General features: G+C 36.2%; 1 protein-coding gene across 1 annotated transcript in view; it reads left to right on the forward strand.

The window, feature by feature from the left end:
- adcy2a (adenylate cyclase 2a) overlaps positions 1-13,838 on the forward strand; it is a 75,036-nt gene that overhangs the window by 23,447 nt on the left and 37,751 nt on the right. Inside the window, exon 4 of the mRNA XM_056379908.1 lies at positions 2,377-2,538. Coding sequence (XP_056235883.1) covers positions 2,377-2,538 — 162 coding nt within the window. The remainder of the gene's footprint in view (positions 1-2,376; positions 2,539-13,838) is intronic.

Below are 13,838 nucleotides of genomic sequence, written 5' to 3' on the forward strand. Positions count from 1 at the left end.
ACAGCAGTAACCATCACTACAACTGCTCATCTAGGAATAAAAACTAGTCATAATTTTCTGTCGGTAGGAAATAATTGTAATAAGCATTTTTTTTTTTTTTTTTTGTCGTGGTTGAGAGACATTAAGAAATACTACATTATTGTTGCATTATAGCCTTCAGGATTCTTTTTGACAGGACAGCACTTTACTGTCGTATAAAAACTGGAGTGTAACTGGTAACGTAATATGTCAACAAATATTTACTCTCTACAGCAGATCAAGAGCTGTGATGATCTTGTTAACACAAAGTACTTTACTTAATTGTCAGGAATTAATATTTAGATCGATTTTGTAATGACTGTGCTCAGTGTATCAAGAGGACAATTGTCATGATGCCTTTTTAAAAGAAAAGGCTGGGACCATCTTCTCCATTTCAGCCAAATGACACTTGGAGCATTTCAGCTAATCATCAAATGATGGCTTATGTTTTGAGTGGCCTTTCATTGTAGTTGATTTGAAAAAAACAAACTTAAAAGATGATCCAACTGAATAAGGGGATGCCTAACATAACCTTTGCTGAAAGGGATTCTTTTTGTTCTGATTCTTTCTTCATCCCCAGTAAATTACGGGCAAAAGATTGCACCTGCTCTCCAGTGGCAGTCATGCAGGGGTTTGTGGGTAGAGTGATATATCAGGTTATCAATATATCAAGGTGATACTGGTATTTTATGAAAAGATCATACTATACTGGCCACTGAGTGACATCCTCCTCCAGCATGATGGGTGTGATACAGCTTGAGTTATGCCATTAGTAAATTGTATACTGATCAATAATACATTAAATGTACTGTGACCTGCACTTACAACAAAAGTATAAAATATATAAGAATATGAACATGTCAGTGACATGATATATAATCATTATTTTGATACAATGGATTTTGTGAAAATTGTTAGACTTGTTAGACAGATTTTTTTTTACAAGAATAAAAACACAGTTGTCAGCTAATTCTATTTCAATTTTCATTTTGAAGTGTTTACTTTTCTGGTACATCATACTGATTTCCACTTCTCTTGACTTCTGCTCTTCTATTCTTGGAGGAACAGTCACAGTCTGCTTCCCTATTGATCACGCTATCATAGAGCAACCAAAAGCAGAATTTCATCAAAAGATACAATTTACAGCACAGTCCAATTGCCGGAAATGATCTATGCTTGAAAAACATTGATTTTATTATGATGATCATTATGATTTATGATCTTTCAAAAAGAAATTTATAAATTGGTTTTAATTGCTCCTAAAAAGCTATTTATGATTAAAGATATGTGTTGTACCTTCCATGTATCATGTGTTGCACTAATACTGCATTATATTCAAACTTACTACAGTGAAAATAAAAACACTCTTGAATATAATGGTTGCATTTTGTTTTAACATGCTAAACCATTAGAAGATTAGATGCCTACAACAGATGATCATGATTCAGCTAATTAGAAAATATTTCCTATGTTTATCAGGAGTGAAGCAGCAGGAGGTCTGCAAATGCAGAAGACACATTATTCATTTGAGCATAATTTTAATTAAGCGTTTTCTTAAAGACAACTGTCCTTTGATATTTGCTACTATTTACATTCAGTAGTTAGCTACTAAGAAAGTATAAGTGTAGAACTGTATGTTAGTCACCCAAGCTTAAACAGAGGAAGTACTGTTTTTTCTCATTTTTAGTCACCCCTCCTCCTCTTGCGCTGTTGCTTTTCTTTCCTGTTTCCATCTCACTGCCCCCTACACACTAACCCCACTTTCCCACTGGCCCTGCAAATAACTCAAGAAAGGTTAACTGGCACCTGGCTGCAGAACAGAACACTGGCCTCTTTCTGTCCATGCACAACAGCAGATGAGCTGCTTTAACCCTGCAGCAGGACACGTATTAAAGAAGTATGTGTGTAGCTTGGGTAAAAAGGGAAGTGCTACACGTGCTGCATTGAAGGTGTCAGGTTTGAAGTGTTAGAGCTGATTGTCCCCATTTTTGCTTCCAGAAATCAAGGGAGCTAATATAAACTGGAGATTCTGAAAATGTTGTTATGGGTCGACTATTTATTACACAGCATTCATACTGTATATGCTTATTGTATTATATGTCCTTTCCACTTTTTTCTCCTGTCAGTGAGTCTCTTTATATCAAATACCTCTCATAGAGAGGGCCTGTTTTTTTGTTCTTTACTTAATAGCCGTACATAAATAAGTTTGACTTCAACAAGCAGTGTTCATAGTGTTCAGACTTCCTGGGTCATGGTTTTCTTTCCCTACAGTGACTGTCAACACTGATTTTATCTCTGTCTGTATTTTCTTTTCTTGTTTATCCATCGCTCTCATCTTCTTTGTCATTCTCTCCACAGGTGTCATTCTTCCTGTTCATTGTGTTTGTGGTTTACACTATGCTGCCGTTCTCCATGCGGGATGCCATCATCGCCAGTGCCCTGACCTCAGCCTCTCACACCATTGTGTTGAGTGTCTGCCTGTCCACAACAGCTGATCACATGGAACCAGTAGTATGGCAGGTAAGGTGATCAGTACGGTGGTCATCAAGGGCAAACATGCTGCAATGGCCGAAAACGCTTCCATTAGGAGAAACATGCTGCAAATTCAGTTGTCACCATATAAAACTGGGCAAAATTGGCCTGTAAACAAATACAAGTAAACAGGAGTTGTGTTTTTTTCATTTGTCAACTGATTAAAGTGGGTCAGTTTTATACTTAATGCTTTATGATCTACATGGAGTAGAAAAAAAAGTTTTGTCTCAAATTACTTATAATTGTGATGGTTTAGGCTATAACAGCAGTGACGTTGATGTACGCTTCAGCGGCCAATGCAGCGTCTATGTATATATGTGCGGTCTACAGCTCAAGCTGTTCCTCTTAGCGCACACCTTAGAGGACTGGAGATCTTCTGTGGTGCTGCCTGGATATGCAGTATTTTTTTCTGTTGCATTTGTTGTAGGGGTTTGTGCATTTTTGTTTTAGCATTTTTTCTGTATTTGCAGCATGTTTGCTATTAGTGTATTTGTTTTGGCCTCCTGCAGGACGTTTTTTCATTCGCAGCACTTTTCCATTGTTGTATTTGTCTTGTATTTTCGTATGTATTTTTGAATTGGCATTTTTTCTGAATTTGCAGCACATTTTCTCCTAGTGGAAGTGTTTTGTGCCATTCCAATGTGTTTGCCCTTATCAGCCACCATAGATCAGACCTAAGTGGTTAAACGGTACCACTCACATGCATGTACAAAAGAGCAAACACTGAATTACACAAATCCACAAAATATGCACACACACATCCGTGTACCTCAAGTTAACACAATTAATTCATTAATTAAGCACTAATTATTATGTGTTAATTATTGATGTGACAATTGTATAATTGGGTGGCACTATAAGGAAAACAACAGAATTTAAACAAAGACTCGGTATAAAGGAATACTTAAACAGTTTGTGAAGTACACTTATTTACTTTCTTGCCAAGAGTTAGAGGAGAGGAGAAATACCATTGTCAAGGTACATATAAAGCTAAAACCACCAGCAGCCAACTTAGCTTAAAGCTTAATGACTGGAAACTGCTAGACTGACTGTATCAAGAGGTGAAGCTGAAACTCATTGATTACATGTTTTTATTTTTGTTTGGTTGAACAAAAAACAATGTAAAAATTATAATTTGCAATTTAATGGGAGGGGTCATGCTGGACTATTTTCTGGCTGTGACCAGTAACTTCCTGGAGTTGGTAACTGTAACTTGCTAAAAGTTATTTTCTTTGTTTCACTCACTAAAATTCAATAAACCTATACTGTCATGTAGACAGACATAGACAAAAGCTTAAAGAATAATTTTGAATTTTGCTATAATCAGTTGTGCTCAAACTTACGTCTCACTTACCTCCTGTTCACAGGGTGCAATGCTTTCCTGAACTCATTGTATTTAAAGCAAACAAACACACATTAAGCTGTTTTATACCCAGCAAACTTGCATCCTGCCCTATCCATACTTTGCGGTAAATATAACCACAGTTTTTTGTTTTGTGGTTCCATTTGTTTTATCATCCAGATGGAATTTTAATGGAATTGCTTTCCTTTCCAGACATGTGTCTATTTTCCTACCCTGTTGAAAAAAATGCAAATTTCTGGTCATTCTACTCATACAGTATGTATTTTTAGCAAACAAACAAATGTGACCTTTAAACTAAAACTAATTTAGCATAGCAGGTGAGCGATAGAAATTCTAATGGGTTTTTTTCATACTTTATTAAAAGGTCACCCACTTTCCAGCAGTTTTGTTGTTTCAAGCACAAAAATGTTCAGGCATTTGGCATATGCAGAGAAAGGCAAAGAAATAACAATATCAAGAAACCAATTATCTGGGTAATGCAGGCTATAATTAATTTGAGCTTATTCAAACCTGATTCCAAAAGTCACTGATTGCCCATACACCCAGGGCTAATTCCAACTAATGCATAAGGGAAACATTAATTTAACAAGCCAGGATTCAGTTTAGTGTTTCACAGTCAAATCACAAAGGGCATCGCTAGCATAAAAGAAGATTGAATAACTTTTATTTTACCATGTCTTCATCTCAGTGACAGCCTACATGGAAATTGCTCTTTCTCTACAGCTTTTCTATATATACTGCTGTTTGTCAGCTGTATTCTGTGTAACTGATTTGTGGTTGCAGAAGAATTGATTATAAATGGTTATTCATCTTAATGGTACAATTTTTATCATACAGTATGAATGCCACTGTAGTAGTCTTTTCAGGCACCGCTAAAAGATTGATTTGATTGTTCAGCAGTTCAGCTTTTTGAAAAATGACTTGTTGAGACAGATTTAAAACCTCTTAAAGCACAAGAACAATAATAACAATTCCCTAAAAACATAAATGAAATGTCCTTGTATAGTCTCATATTCAAAGGATATATTGTCCTTCAATAAAGACATTTCCAGCGCACCTTTTTAAAATAATTCTTAATAGGCTTATAAGATAATGTGTATAAATAAATATAGATGGCTTGTGCAACTGGAGCTCTTCCCTAGTTTTCGGTGTTGGTCCTTGTGCCTGTATTTTTATGCATTTTTTGTGTTCCCTTCTCTTAAACCTTTGCAAAGATTCTTAATTGCGTCTGTGAACTTTGCTGTGATGGCACTGTTATTTGATTTCAGCTAACGTTTCTTCTTTCGTGCAACTGTAGCATGGGCATACTGGCATCTGGGCAGCCTAGGGCTCTGTGCTACATGGTCACTATCTGCCAGCTCCTCTTGTGCACCAGGTCAGTTTGCCTGTCAGCACAGTCCCAGTAGCAAATCTGCCAGAGAGGAGTGCTCTTTAAGAGAATCTCCCTGGTAAAAAATAGTGGATAGCATCAGTGAAGTGAAAGCAAATAGGTGATTGAGATATTTCTTAGCAAAACAAAATACCAGGATTAGTATTTTTGGATTTGTTCTGTGAATGTAAAACATAATGACAGGAAACACTTTGTTCTTTCCACTAGTAAACACAGAGTAAGACAAATCTTGGCTCTGTGCTTGGTTATCACTTTTAATTTGTCAGTTACAGTGATGATATTTTTTAATCAGTTTTTTGACATTTCTTAGGGCCAAGACTGTGTGGTTCTGATGATTCTGATGATTTCTAAATCTGGGTCATAATTGGTTCCAATTTTTGATTTTGTAAGTTTTGTGTCAATAGTTTAAGGGTCCAAAAATGACAACTGTCTGTCCTTGTAGGACTCTCCATGCATGTCCTGAAAAATGGAACCTTGCAGTTGTAAGCTATGCCCTTAGATGACTGTAGCCTGCATCTCAAAAAGTTAGATTTTCAGTTTAACAGCGATGATGTTATACCTTCCTTCCAGCAGGATTAAGGTATAATTATGGAATGATTTTATTTTTGCACCTGTCACAAGTGCAATATAACTCTCATCATTGTGTTCTGTAATCACATGGAAGTACATTCAGTCTGCCATGGAAACAGCACCTGAATGGCTGTCAGGGGAATATTGGATCGGATCCAATAACCTGATGCTTACTCACTTCAATACTTGTAGTAGTAGTGGGGTGCTGGCTCTCATTATAGAATGGCATTGGCCTACAGCAGCTGGGGAGATCAAATGAAAGGCATGCCAAGGCTTTTGATAGATCTCGGTAGATTGCAGGGCTTGGAATCAGATTTTTTTTTCAGATCACCATTAAAAACTGCTGCCAGATATTATTGATACTGATCACTCCAAATTTCCATTTTATGAGCCAGATTATACAGATGCATGATCAGTAGCTTAATGGCATTTTTCCCATTTTCCTACAGTGATCAAATACTGTAAAGCCAAGGTTCACTTCTAGCTTTTTCCAGAACTTTCAACCATATCCCACAGCTTTTTCAGTGATTTAAACTCAAGTTTCAATTTTAAGATCAAGTTTCATCATGTGGTCTAAGTCCAGAACTCATAAGTTGTGGTTTAAGAGGGGTCATTTCTGTACACTCCATCCTTGAGAAGGCCTTGGGATAGAATTGAGAACTCTGAGCGAAGTTAGTGATTGAAGCTTGTGTGAAAATAAAACCGAAAATAATGAGTCTCATAAACTCAACAATGGTAGGCTGGGACTTGTTGTCTCCACAACAACAACAGTGTATGCACTGTGTTTTTATTCTGGGCCTAAAAACAAGCCACTCAATTACAGATTGCTATTTGGAATTAAAAGCTCTTGTTTTCTCTTTCTCTCTACCTTTCTTTTCAATTTGTATTTCACATAGTCTCGCCCTCCCTCTTCTCTTGATTTAATAAACCCACATTGTCCTTTATTTGAACTAACTTGGCTAACGGTGAGATCTGTAATCTTTGTCTAGGTCAATATAAAGGTTTGTAGCAGTTTGAAGAACCTCATGCAGTTAATTTTGTGATTTTTATCATAGATCCAACGTAGATGAAATGTTTCTATTACACATAATACTGTGTGCATTTAAATTGTAGGGATTAAATGAAGCGCTTAAAAAGACGTCAATGACAATCATGATTTCATTCAGATCCTGCCAGGTTGTTTTATAACTTTGCCCACAGTTATTTATCAGTCAACTGTAATCTATGTACCGTCACTTTTGCCTCATCTTCACTTTTTCTTTGTACATACTGCATCCTGTGAAAGTCTCTGTACCTGTCCTAAATTACTAACATTAACTCACATTTGTCTGTAGCCTGATTGTAACAGTTCCTTAAGATTAGGCCTTGAATTTCCATTCTGTTGTAGGCCAAATTTGATTAGAAGCCATTTTCTTTGTGTGTCGACTTGGAGCTGGGAAATGATGAGTGGTGTGTTTCTATTATGTGTCCTGCTCTGAGTGAGAGTACATAGAGACATAATTGCATACACACCTTACCATAAGGAAATTTTGGGTATTGGTCTGAATGCTTGTAATTTTTTAATATATACAGTAAGGCACAGCATGTATAGTGCAGTACAGTAGCTTTAGGCAATATAATTGTATAAGTAATGTTGAGGATTTTTGACTTACTGTTTTTATCGCACTAGCTATCCCTTTAGTATTGTTGTAATAGGCCATGCTGCAAAAAGAGCAGAACTGCTGTATGGCAGTATTGGATTTTTTTAATATGATTTTTGCATCAATGTGATAAAATACCTTAAATTGACAGCTGGGTTAGCTAGAATCAGACATTTCTAATAGGGCATTTTATCCAACTTCTCAGTTGTTTATCTTGAAAATGAACTATATTATGATATGTCAATATTACGATTTACAAATTACATGTACTGTCAGACAGGATTTTTCCATATTAAGTCCTGTAATGTATGTGTCTTTCTGTCTGTGTGTGCCCTCTGTATATTTGTGCTTTTTTGTATGCCTGTGTAAGTGTGTGTCTGATTGAGAGAGTGAATGTATGCATTTCCCTCTGACTGTGTTTCACTGGCAGTATGCCAGTGTCAGTTCAATCCTTTGTCTTGGGACAGGCTGAGGCTTACATACCTCTTCTTAGATAAGAGCAGTGAGGTTGAGTGATAGGATGCTCTAAGGCTTAAATGTCAGGGGGTAACTACTTAACAGCAACTATAAAAACCTTTCTATATGGCATTTACCATGCTATATAGCTTATGGGTTTGTAGCACTCCCAACGTACTGTTCAATCAGATGGCAAATTGGTTAACACGCTTCTTGACTTCATTACAAATTTTTTTCTAATGTTATAATTTGTTCATAGTGCTAAAGTAAATATTTTTAACTTGTAGCAATATCACTTGAATATACTTATAATATGCAGTCTACTTAAAGATACATCTAAAGATTGTTTCTTATAGAGCCTTAGACTTACAGTTATTGATCCCCTCCCTGATATTTTTAGGTGTTGGAAATATATCTATGAATAATTTAGTTCTTGAAATGTCAAAAAGCTGTCTTTAAATTGCTTTATCTGAATTACAAACAATGCAACCCACAGGTATTCAATATACAGTATAATGATACATATATAACTGTATGATATATAAACTAATACAACAGTTAGAAGAAGCAAATCCTTACATTTGAGAAGCAGACCTGTTATTTTAACTGCACGCCAACCTGAGTTGCATTTCTCATTAGTTGCTTACAGAGTTGGGGATGTAAAGGTCACTGGTTCAGATACTGCAACCCAATGGGAAGAAGTTTGCTGAGAGGATGAGAAATTCTCTGCTATCTTTGAAACAGCTGATGTTGTTTATAGGCACTAACATCTTGAAAACTGCAACAAAAATACCAGTTGGTTTTTTATTTTTTCGTCGAAATATCCTACAAACTGTTCTACAGTTATCCCACAACTGTTTCAGTAACGAGTCATTGCCTAGCATTTTACATCATAAGACTAAATTTGTACTGGGCAGCTTTATATTTTATCTATGGCAATGGCATGGCAATCATACTCATATTCAGTATGCATGTAGCAGTGGCATGTTGGTTTTAATTTACTCTAATTACAGGTAATTTAAGTATTTCAGACTCCAATCTGTCCTTTCACAGGCTTGTAAATGTCAGCCATTAATGATAATAATTACTTTATGTCCGCAATTGTGCATTGTTCTAAGTGTACATACAAGTCCATTGAACTTTACAGTGCTGGCTCATTGGAGTCTTAATGAACCAATTCATTTATAGGTCTTTTTTTATTTCTACATAGCTCTACTTTAGAGCATTTGAATAGCATTTAAAGATGAAACATGTTTTATTTGACAAAGATCCCTTATTGACAAGTCATTAACTTTTTTAAATCAATGCATGTGTGGAGCCTTGGAGTAGTCAGATTTTTTCCAAACTGACTTTAAACTCAGTGTCGTGATTAGCTTGCCATGTTAGTTGCCCACTGTGTTTTTACTTCACACCTTGGCCCTCACACCAAAAACAGCCGTCATTTGCATTCTTTGTTATTAATTGCTGGGTGCTACATCATCAATAATTCATCACAGCACCCACACTCTATTTAAACTTTATCTGATAGAATGTCACAAAGACTCTCATTAGCTGTTGCATATTACATGTATTACATGTTTCAGAGGAAGTAGGTTTGTATTTAAATCCAACCTTTGCTGACTTAATATTTAACTTTCATTGGTTTCTCATTTCTCTTCTTTGTCATTTGAAAACTGAGCTTGAAGCAATAGACCATATGTTTTTATTGTATGTCACCCAGGATTTAGGTCTCTCAGTTTCCGCTACACTTCTCTCTTGAGGATGGTATAATTTGTTTTTTGTTGACAAAGTGAGAATTTGTCTTTAAATAAAGGGTATATTTCTACAACGCTAAGTTATTGGTGCTCATTTGCACTTGTAGTAATTTATGTTTAATGGATCATGACAGCATATCTACTGGATTTTGTCTTCCTCCACTGTTGGTAGTATAAGAACAGTAATAATAGCCTGCATACAGCTTAGCTTTCTGATTTAGATAATCCCAGAACTTGGCAGCATGGCCCAAAGCACTTTAGAGGCCAACTTCACCTAAACCTGCTGTTATCTGTAATTGTGTATCAGTGAGGTATGGATGATTCACACAGCCAGCTGACCTTTGTGATGGCCTGGATTGCTGCCAGTGTCTTGTCTAACAGGTGTCAGCTAATGGGGAAGCACACAGGTTTAACTGAATGTTGTCTGTTTCAATCAAAACTTTACATACTATACATGAAGTATTTTCTCTCTGTTTTGCCTGCAGATGATACAAGGTGTGATTTGGTGACCCACTGTGTTAGGGGTTTGTCAGTACATATTAAAATAGATTTGTTATATTTATGCTTTTTGCAATATGTAGGAAAAGTATCAGACTGCTGCTTTAGCCAGAAAAACATCTATTCCAATAGAGAAATGCATCTCACCTGTCTTTGCATTTTAGTTTTAAGTAAGGTCGAAGGAAATCTTCTTGATGCACAGGAAGCGACGACTCAAACTTTAGGGAACTTGCTTAATAAAAGCACTGAATAAGTTGTCACTCTCCTGTGACCTAGGCTTCCTTTCACCACCATCACCAGCCCCAGAGAAGTAGTAATTTACATCTAACATCACACATAGGTTTTGAGGACTACAAAATTGCAAACGGGCACTTATAGTGCTACTAAATTTAATTGGCGGGCTCACAGAGAGACTGTATGGGTAGCTGAATGGATTTTCAATTAAATATAATGATGTTTTAGAGTTATTTAAAGTGACATTATAAAATATTTCATACAATATATGGGCTATTGAAAACCCTTTTATAAAACAGCCTACAAAGGCCGTGGTCCATCTTGTTGTGCCTGCTTTCAATCATTCAGTGTACTTGTCTGAGCTCTATGCTTTGAACACTATTCTGTAGCACAACGTCCAGACTGTTTTATTTATTATCTATTGAAAACTAACAGTCCTGAATGAAGCCAAGCTTTTAAATGTAATACCTTTTAATTTGGAAAAAAATAAAACTCAGGTTCTGTGTCCTCTTTCATTGTTTGGAAATGTCCAAAGAAGGGATAATAAAATATAAATTAAATAATAAATTCAGTGAATAGATGTGAACATAAACCCAGCCAGCAGACTACACTCATGTATATGGCCTCTCCCCTCATGCTTGCTTTTGTCAAATATAAAGGAGTGACAGGTATGTTGCTGGTGTATTCACAGTGCTTAACACATTTATCTGATAAATATTTGGAACAGCATGTGTACAAATCAGAACCTATTTCCCCAGTAAGGACACTGTATACATCTGTACTTCTCATTATGGGTTTGTTATTGGGTGATACATATTTTATAGGTATTGCACGCTCTAGGTCCTGGTTATGGAACAGTTATTGAATAGTGCTGCTGAATAGTTATTGTCTTGTCATTCAATAGAGAACAGCAGGAAGTATCAGGCCTTCACTGTTAGTGAAAATAAACCATGTTAGCACTGACGCTGCCAAAAAAATTGGAAATTGACAGTTTTTAACCATATATACTGGGGTCCAAATATCTCAGAACACATTCCCATTTAAGTGAATGGGAAAGTGGTCTCAGACTTTTGGACCCCACTGTATGTGCAGATCATCTGTGGGAGGTATTCATAAGTATAGTTACATACATCTCTATGTATGTGTATTTGTACCTGCCTTTTGTATGGCTTGCTATTCTACAATAGAGAGACTAGTCTTACAATGTAGAAAAGTAAGATTCACTTATATAGAGTCTGATATAAATCTTTTTTACTGAATTTACAACTTCTCTCTTGGCAGTGCACTAGTGCATTGAGAATCCAATTCTCATCACAACCTTTGTGAGCCGACATATACATGATGTGGACAGTTTTATACTTTTTTTTAATGCTCTGAGTATTATCGCTGAAATAAAATGTTTGTTCTTTATGCAGAAGGTCAAAGGTTTATTCTCCTGGTTCTAGAATGTAAATCTGTGGGGCACATTAGCATCAGAAACGAGAGAAAGCAAATTGCCAATAGTCAGTGTGACGGTAAGGTCACAATTATGCTGGAAAGACAGAGACTACAAGTGAAAGGGAAATTGGTGAGAAAGAAACAAGGCAGGCAAATGAGAGAATATGAATAGGAGTGTGTATGAAAGAGTGTGAATGTGAAGGAGAGTGAGAAAATATTCTTACTTAAAATGTGATAGGAGAGAACCATAAAATTGTCCATTTGCTTTAAATTGCAAAATATTGAGCTCAAGTTAATAAGCCCTCCTGAGATTTTATACATTCACCTGTCATCACTGGGCCACATCCTATCATAATAGTTCCTGTAATGGACCTTCCTGTGTAATGCTGCCATGAGGGATGCATGGAAGTGTGAATGAAAGTAAAGCACTGTCTTGAAATGAAAATAAACTGAATAGCCTGCACTTCTCACACATTGCAGTTACCACTCTGTGGGTATAGGGAAGCCCTTTGGTAGGAGTAAGCATTCATCCTTAAATATCATATTTAACAGTTTGTTTTGTATTTTCCTCTGTTACAGAGTGATATTGACTGAAAATATTAGTTATCTTTATGATTGTCCTTGAACATCAGCCTTTTCTATTTCTCTACCAATTCTAGATCTATTCTAGATTATCAAAACCTAATGGAGCAAAGAATGTTAAATTTGGTCTGAAGGTAATGTGAAGGTAAAATGCCAAATTACCAAAATCAAAAGGATTGTTGCACTGTACAATTTTGCTCTCAGAATGTTTCAGACTCAGCTTGTCAGGCTCAGTCAGACTTAGCTTTTATCTGTTCAACTATACTTCAATCAGATTAGCATGTTTTGTGAGCGTTAGGCTCAAATAAAGCTGAAGAAGTTCCAAAACAAGAGATATCACTTTCTTGTTTACAGACATAACCAAGTGTTGTTGATATAAAAAACTAGAAAGGCCATTGCATTTCAGTTAAAGTTGATAAAAGTTGGGAGATCAGAGTTAACAGGGCCAATGCATGGTCATCTTATGAGTTTCAGGTTTCAAACATTAGCTCCAGATTTTCTTTACTAAACTGGGTTTATATTCATTAACAAAAGTGTAACAAAATGGTTTAGAAAATGTTGGCTACCCACTAGTAAAATTACTTATTCCAACACGTATAATCAGTTAGGATTGTTTTACTTAGAATGATCTATATCATTCAATGATCCTTACACAAGTGTGACTATGATTAACAGCAGCTGTATCACTTAGGCCATGTCATGGTCAAATCAAGCCTGTATCGGGATGTGGCGTTTGCTGTAATCACACTAATTAAGGAACATACAGGCCTCCCTGTGTGCAATGAACCTGAGCTTATTGGAAAGTATTTATGTAGACAAGAGGTGCAGACTTTGCCACTGGTTGTATTTATTTAGTTTTTCTTTAATTGTGTGACTTTTTTTCCATTAGCAGGGTAGAGGAAAATCTGATCAAGCCGCAGTAAAGCTGATGCTGGGAATACACAATGCTATTTTTAGGCAATAAACACCTGAGCAAGGGCAGTAAAAGGGTCATGCACATCTGATTCCCTTTACTTACCTTTCTACTGTATGAGCAGGTGGAGACTGTTTTCTTTAAATAACTGATTCACTAGAGAATGAAATGAAAGCTGTTTTGTTTATGAATGCAACATTGTACTTAAATATAGTGTGCGGTGCTGGATGTCGACATCACTGCAAGATCTCAGTCGCCAGGGCCTAGCACCCTTAAGGAAAAGCTTTTTGCCTATTTCTTACTTTGGAGGTGTTTTTTTTTTTTTCGTTAGCTTTGGACTCACTTCACAAAAACTCATTGCCTCCTCAAGACTTCGAATGATTAAAGCATATTAGTGTTTTCATGTTGGAACATTGGACAGTAGCTATTTTATGGCCTGATCCTTGATCAA

Source organism: Seriola aureovittata, chromosome 7, assembly GCF_021018895.1.
Source record: "Seriola aureovittata isolate HTS-2021-v1 ecotype China chromosome 7, ASM2101889v1, whole genome shotgun sequence".
In the NCBI taxonomy this organism is placed as follows: domain Eukaryota; kingdom Metazoa; phylum Chordata; class Actinopteri; order Carangiformes; family Carangidae; genus Seriola; species Seriola aureovittata.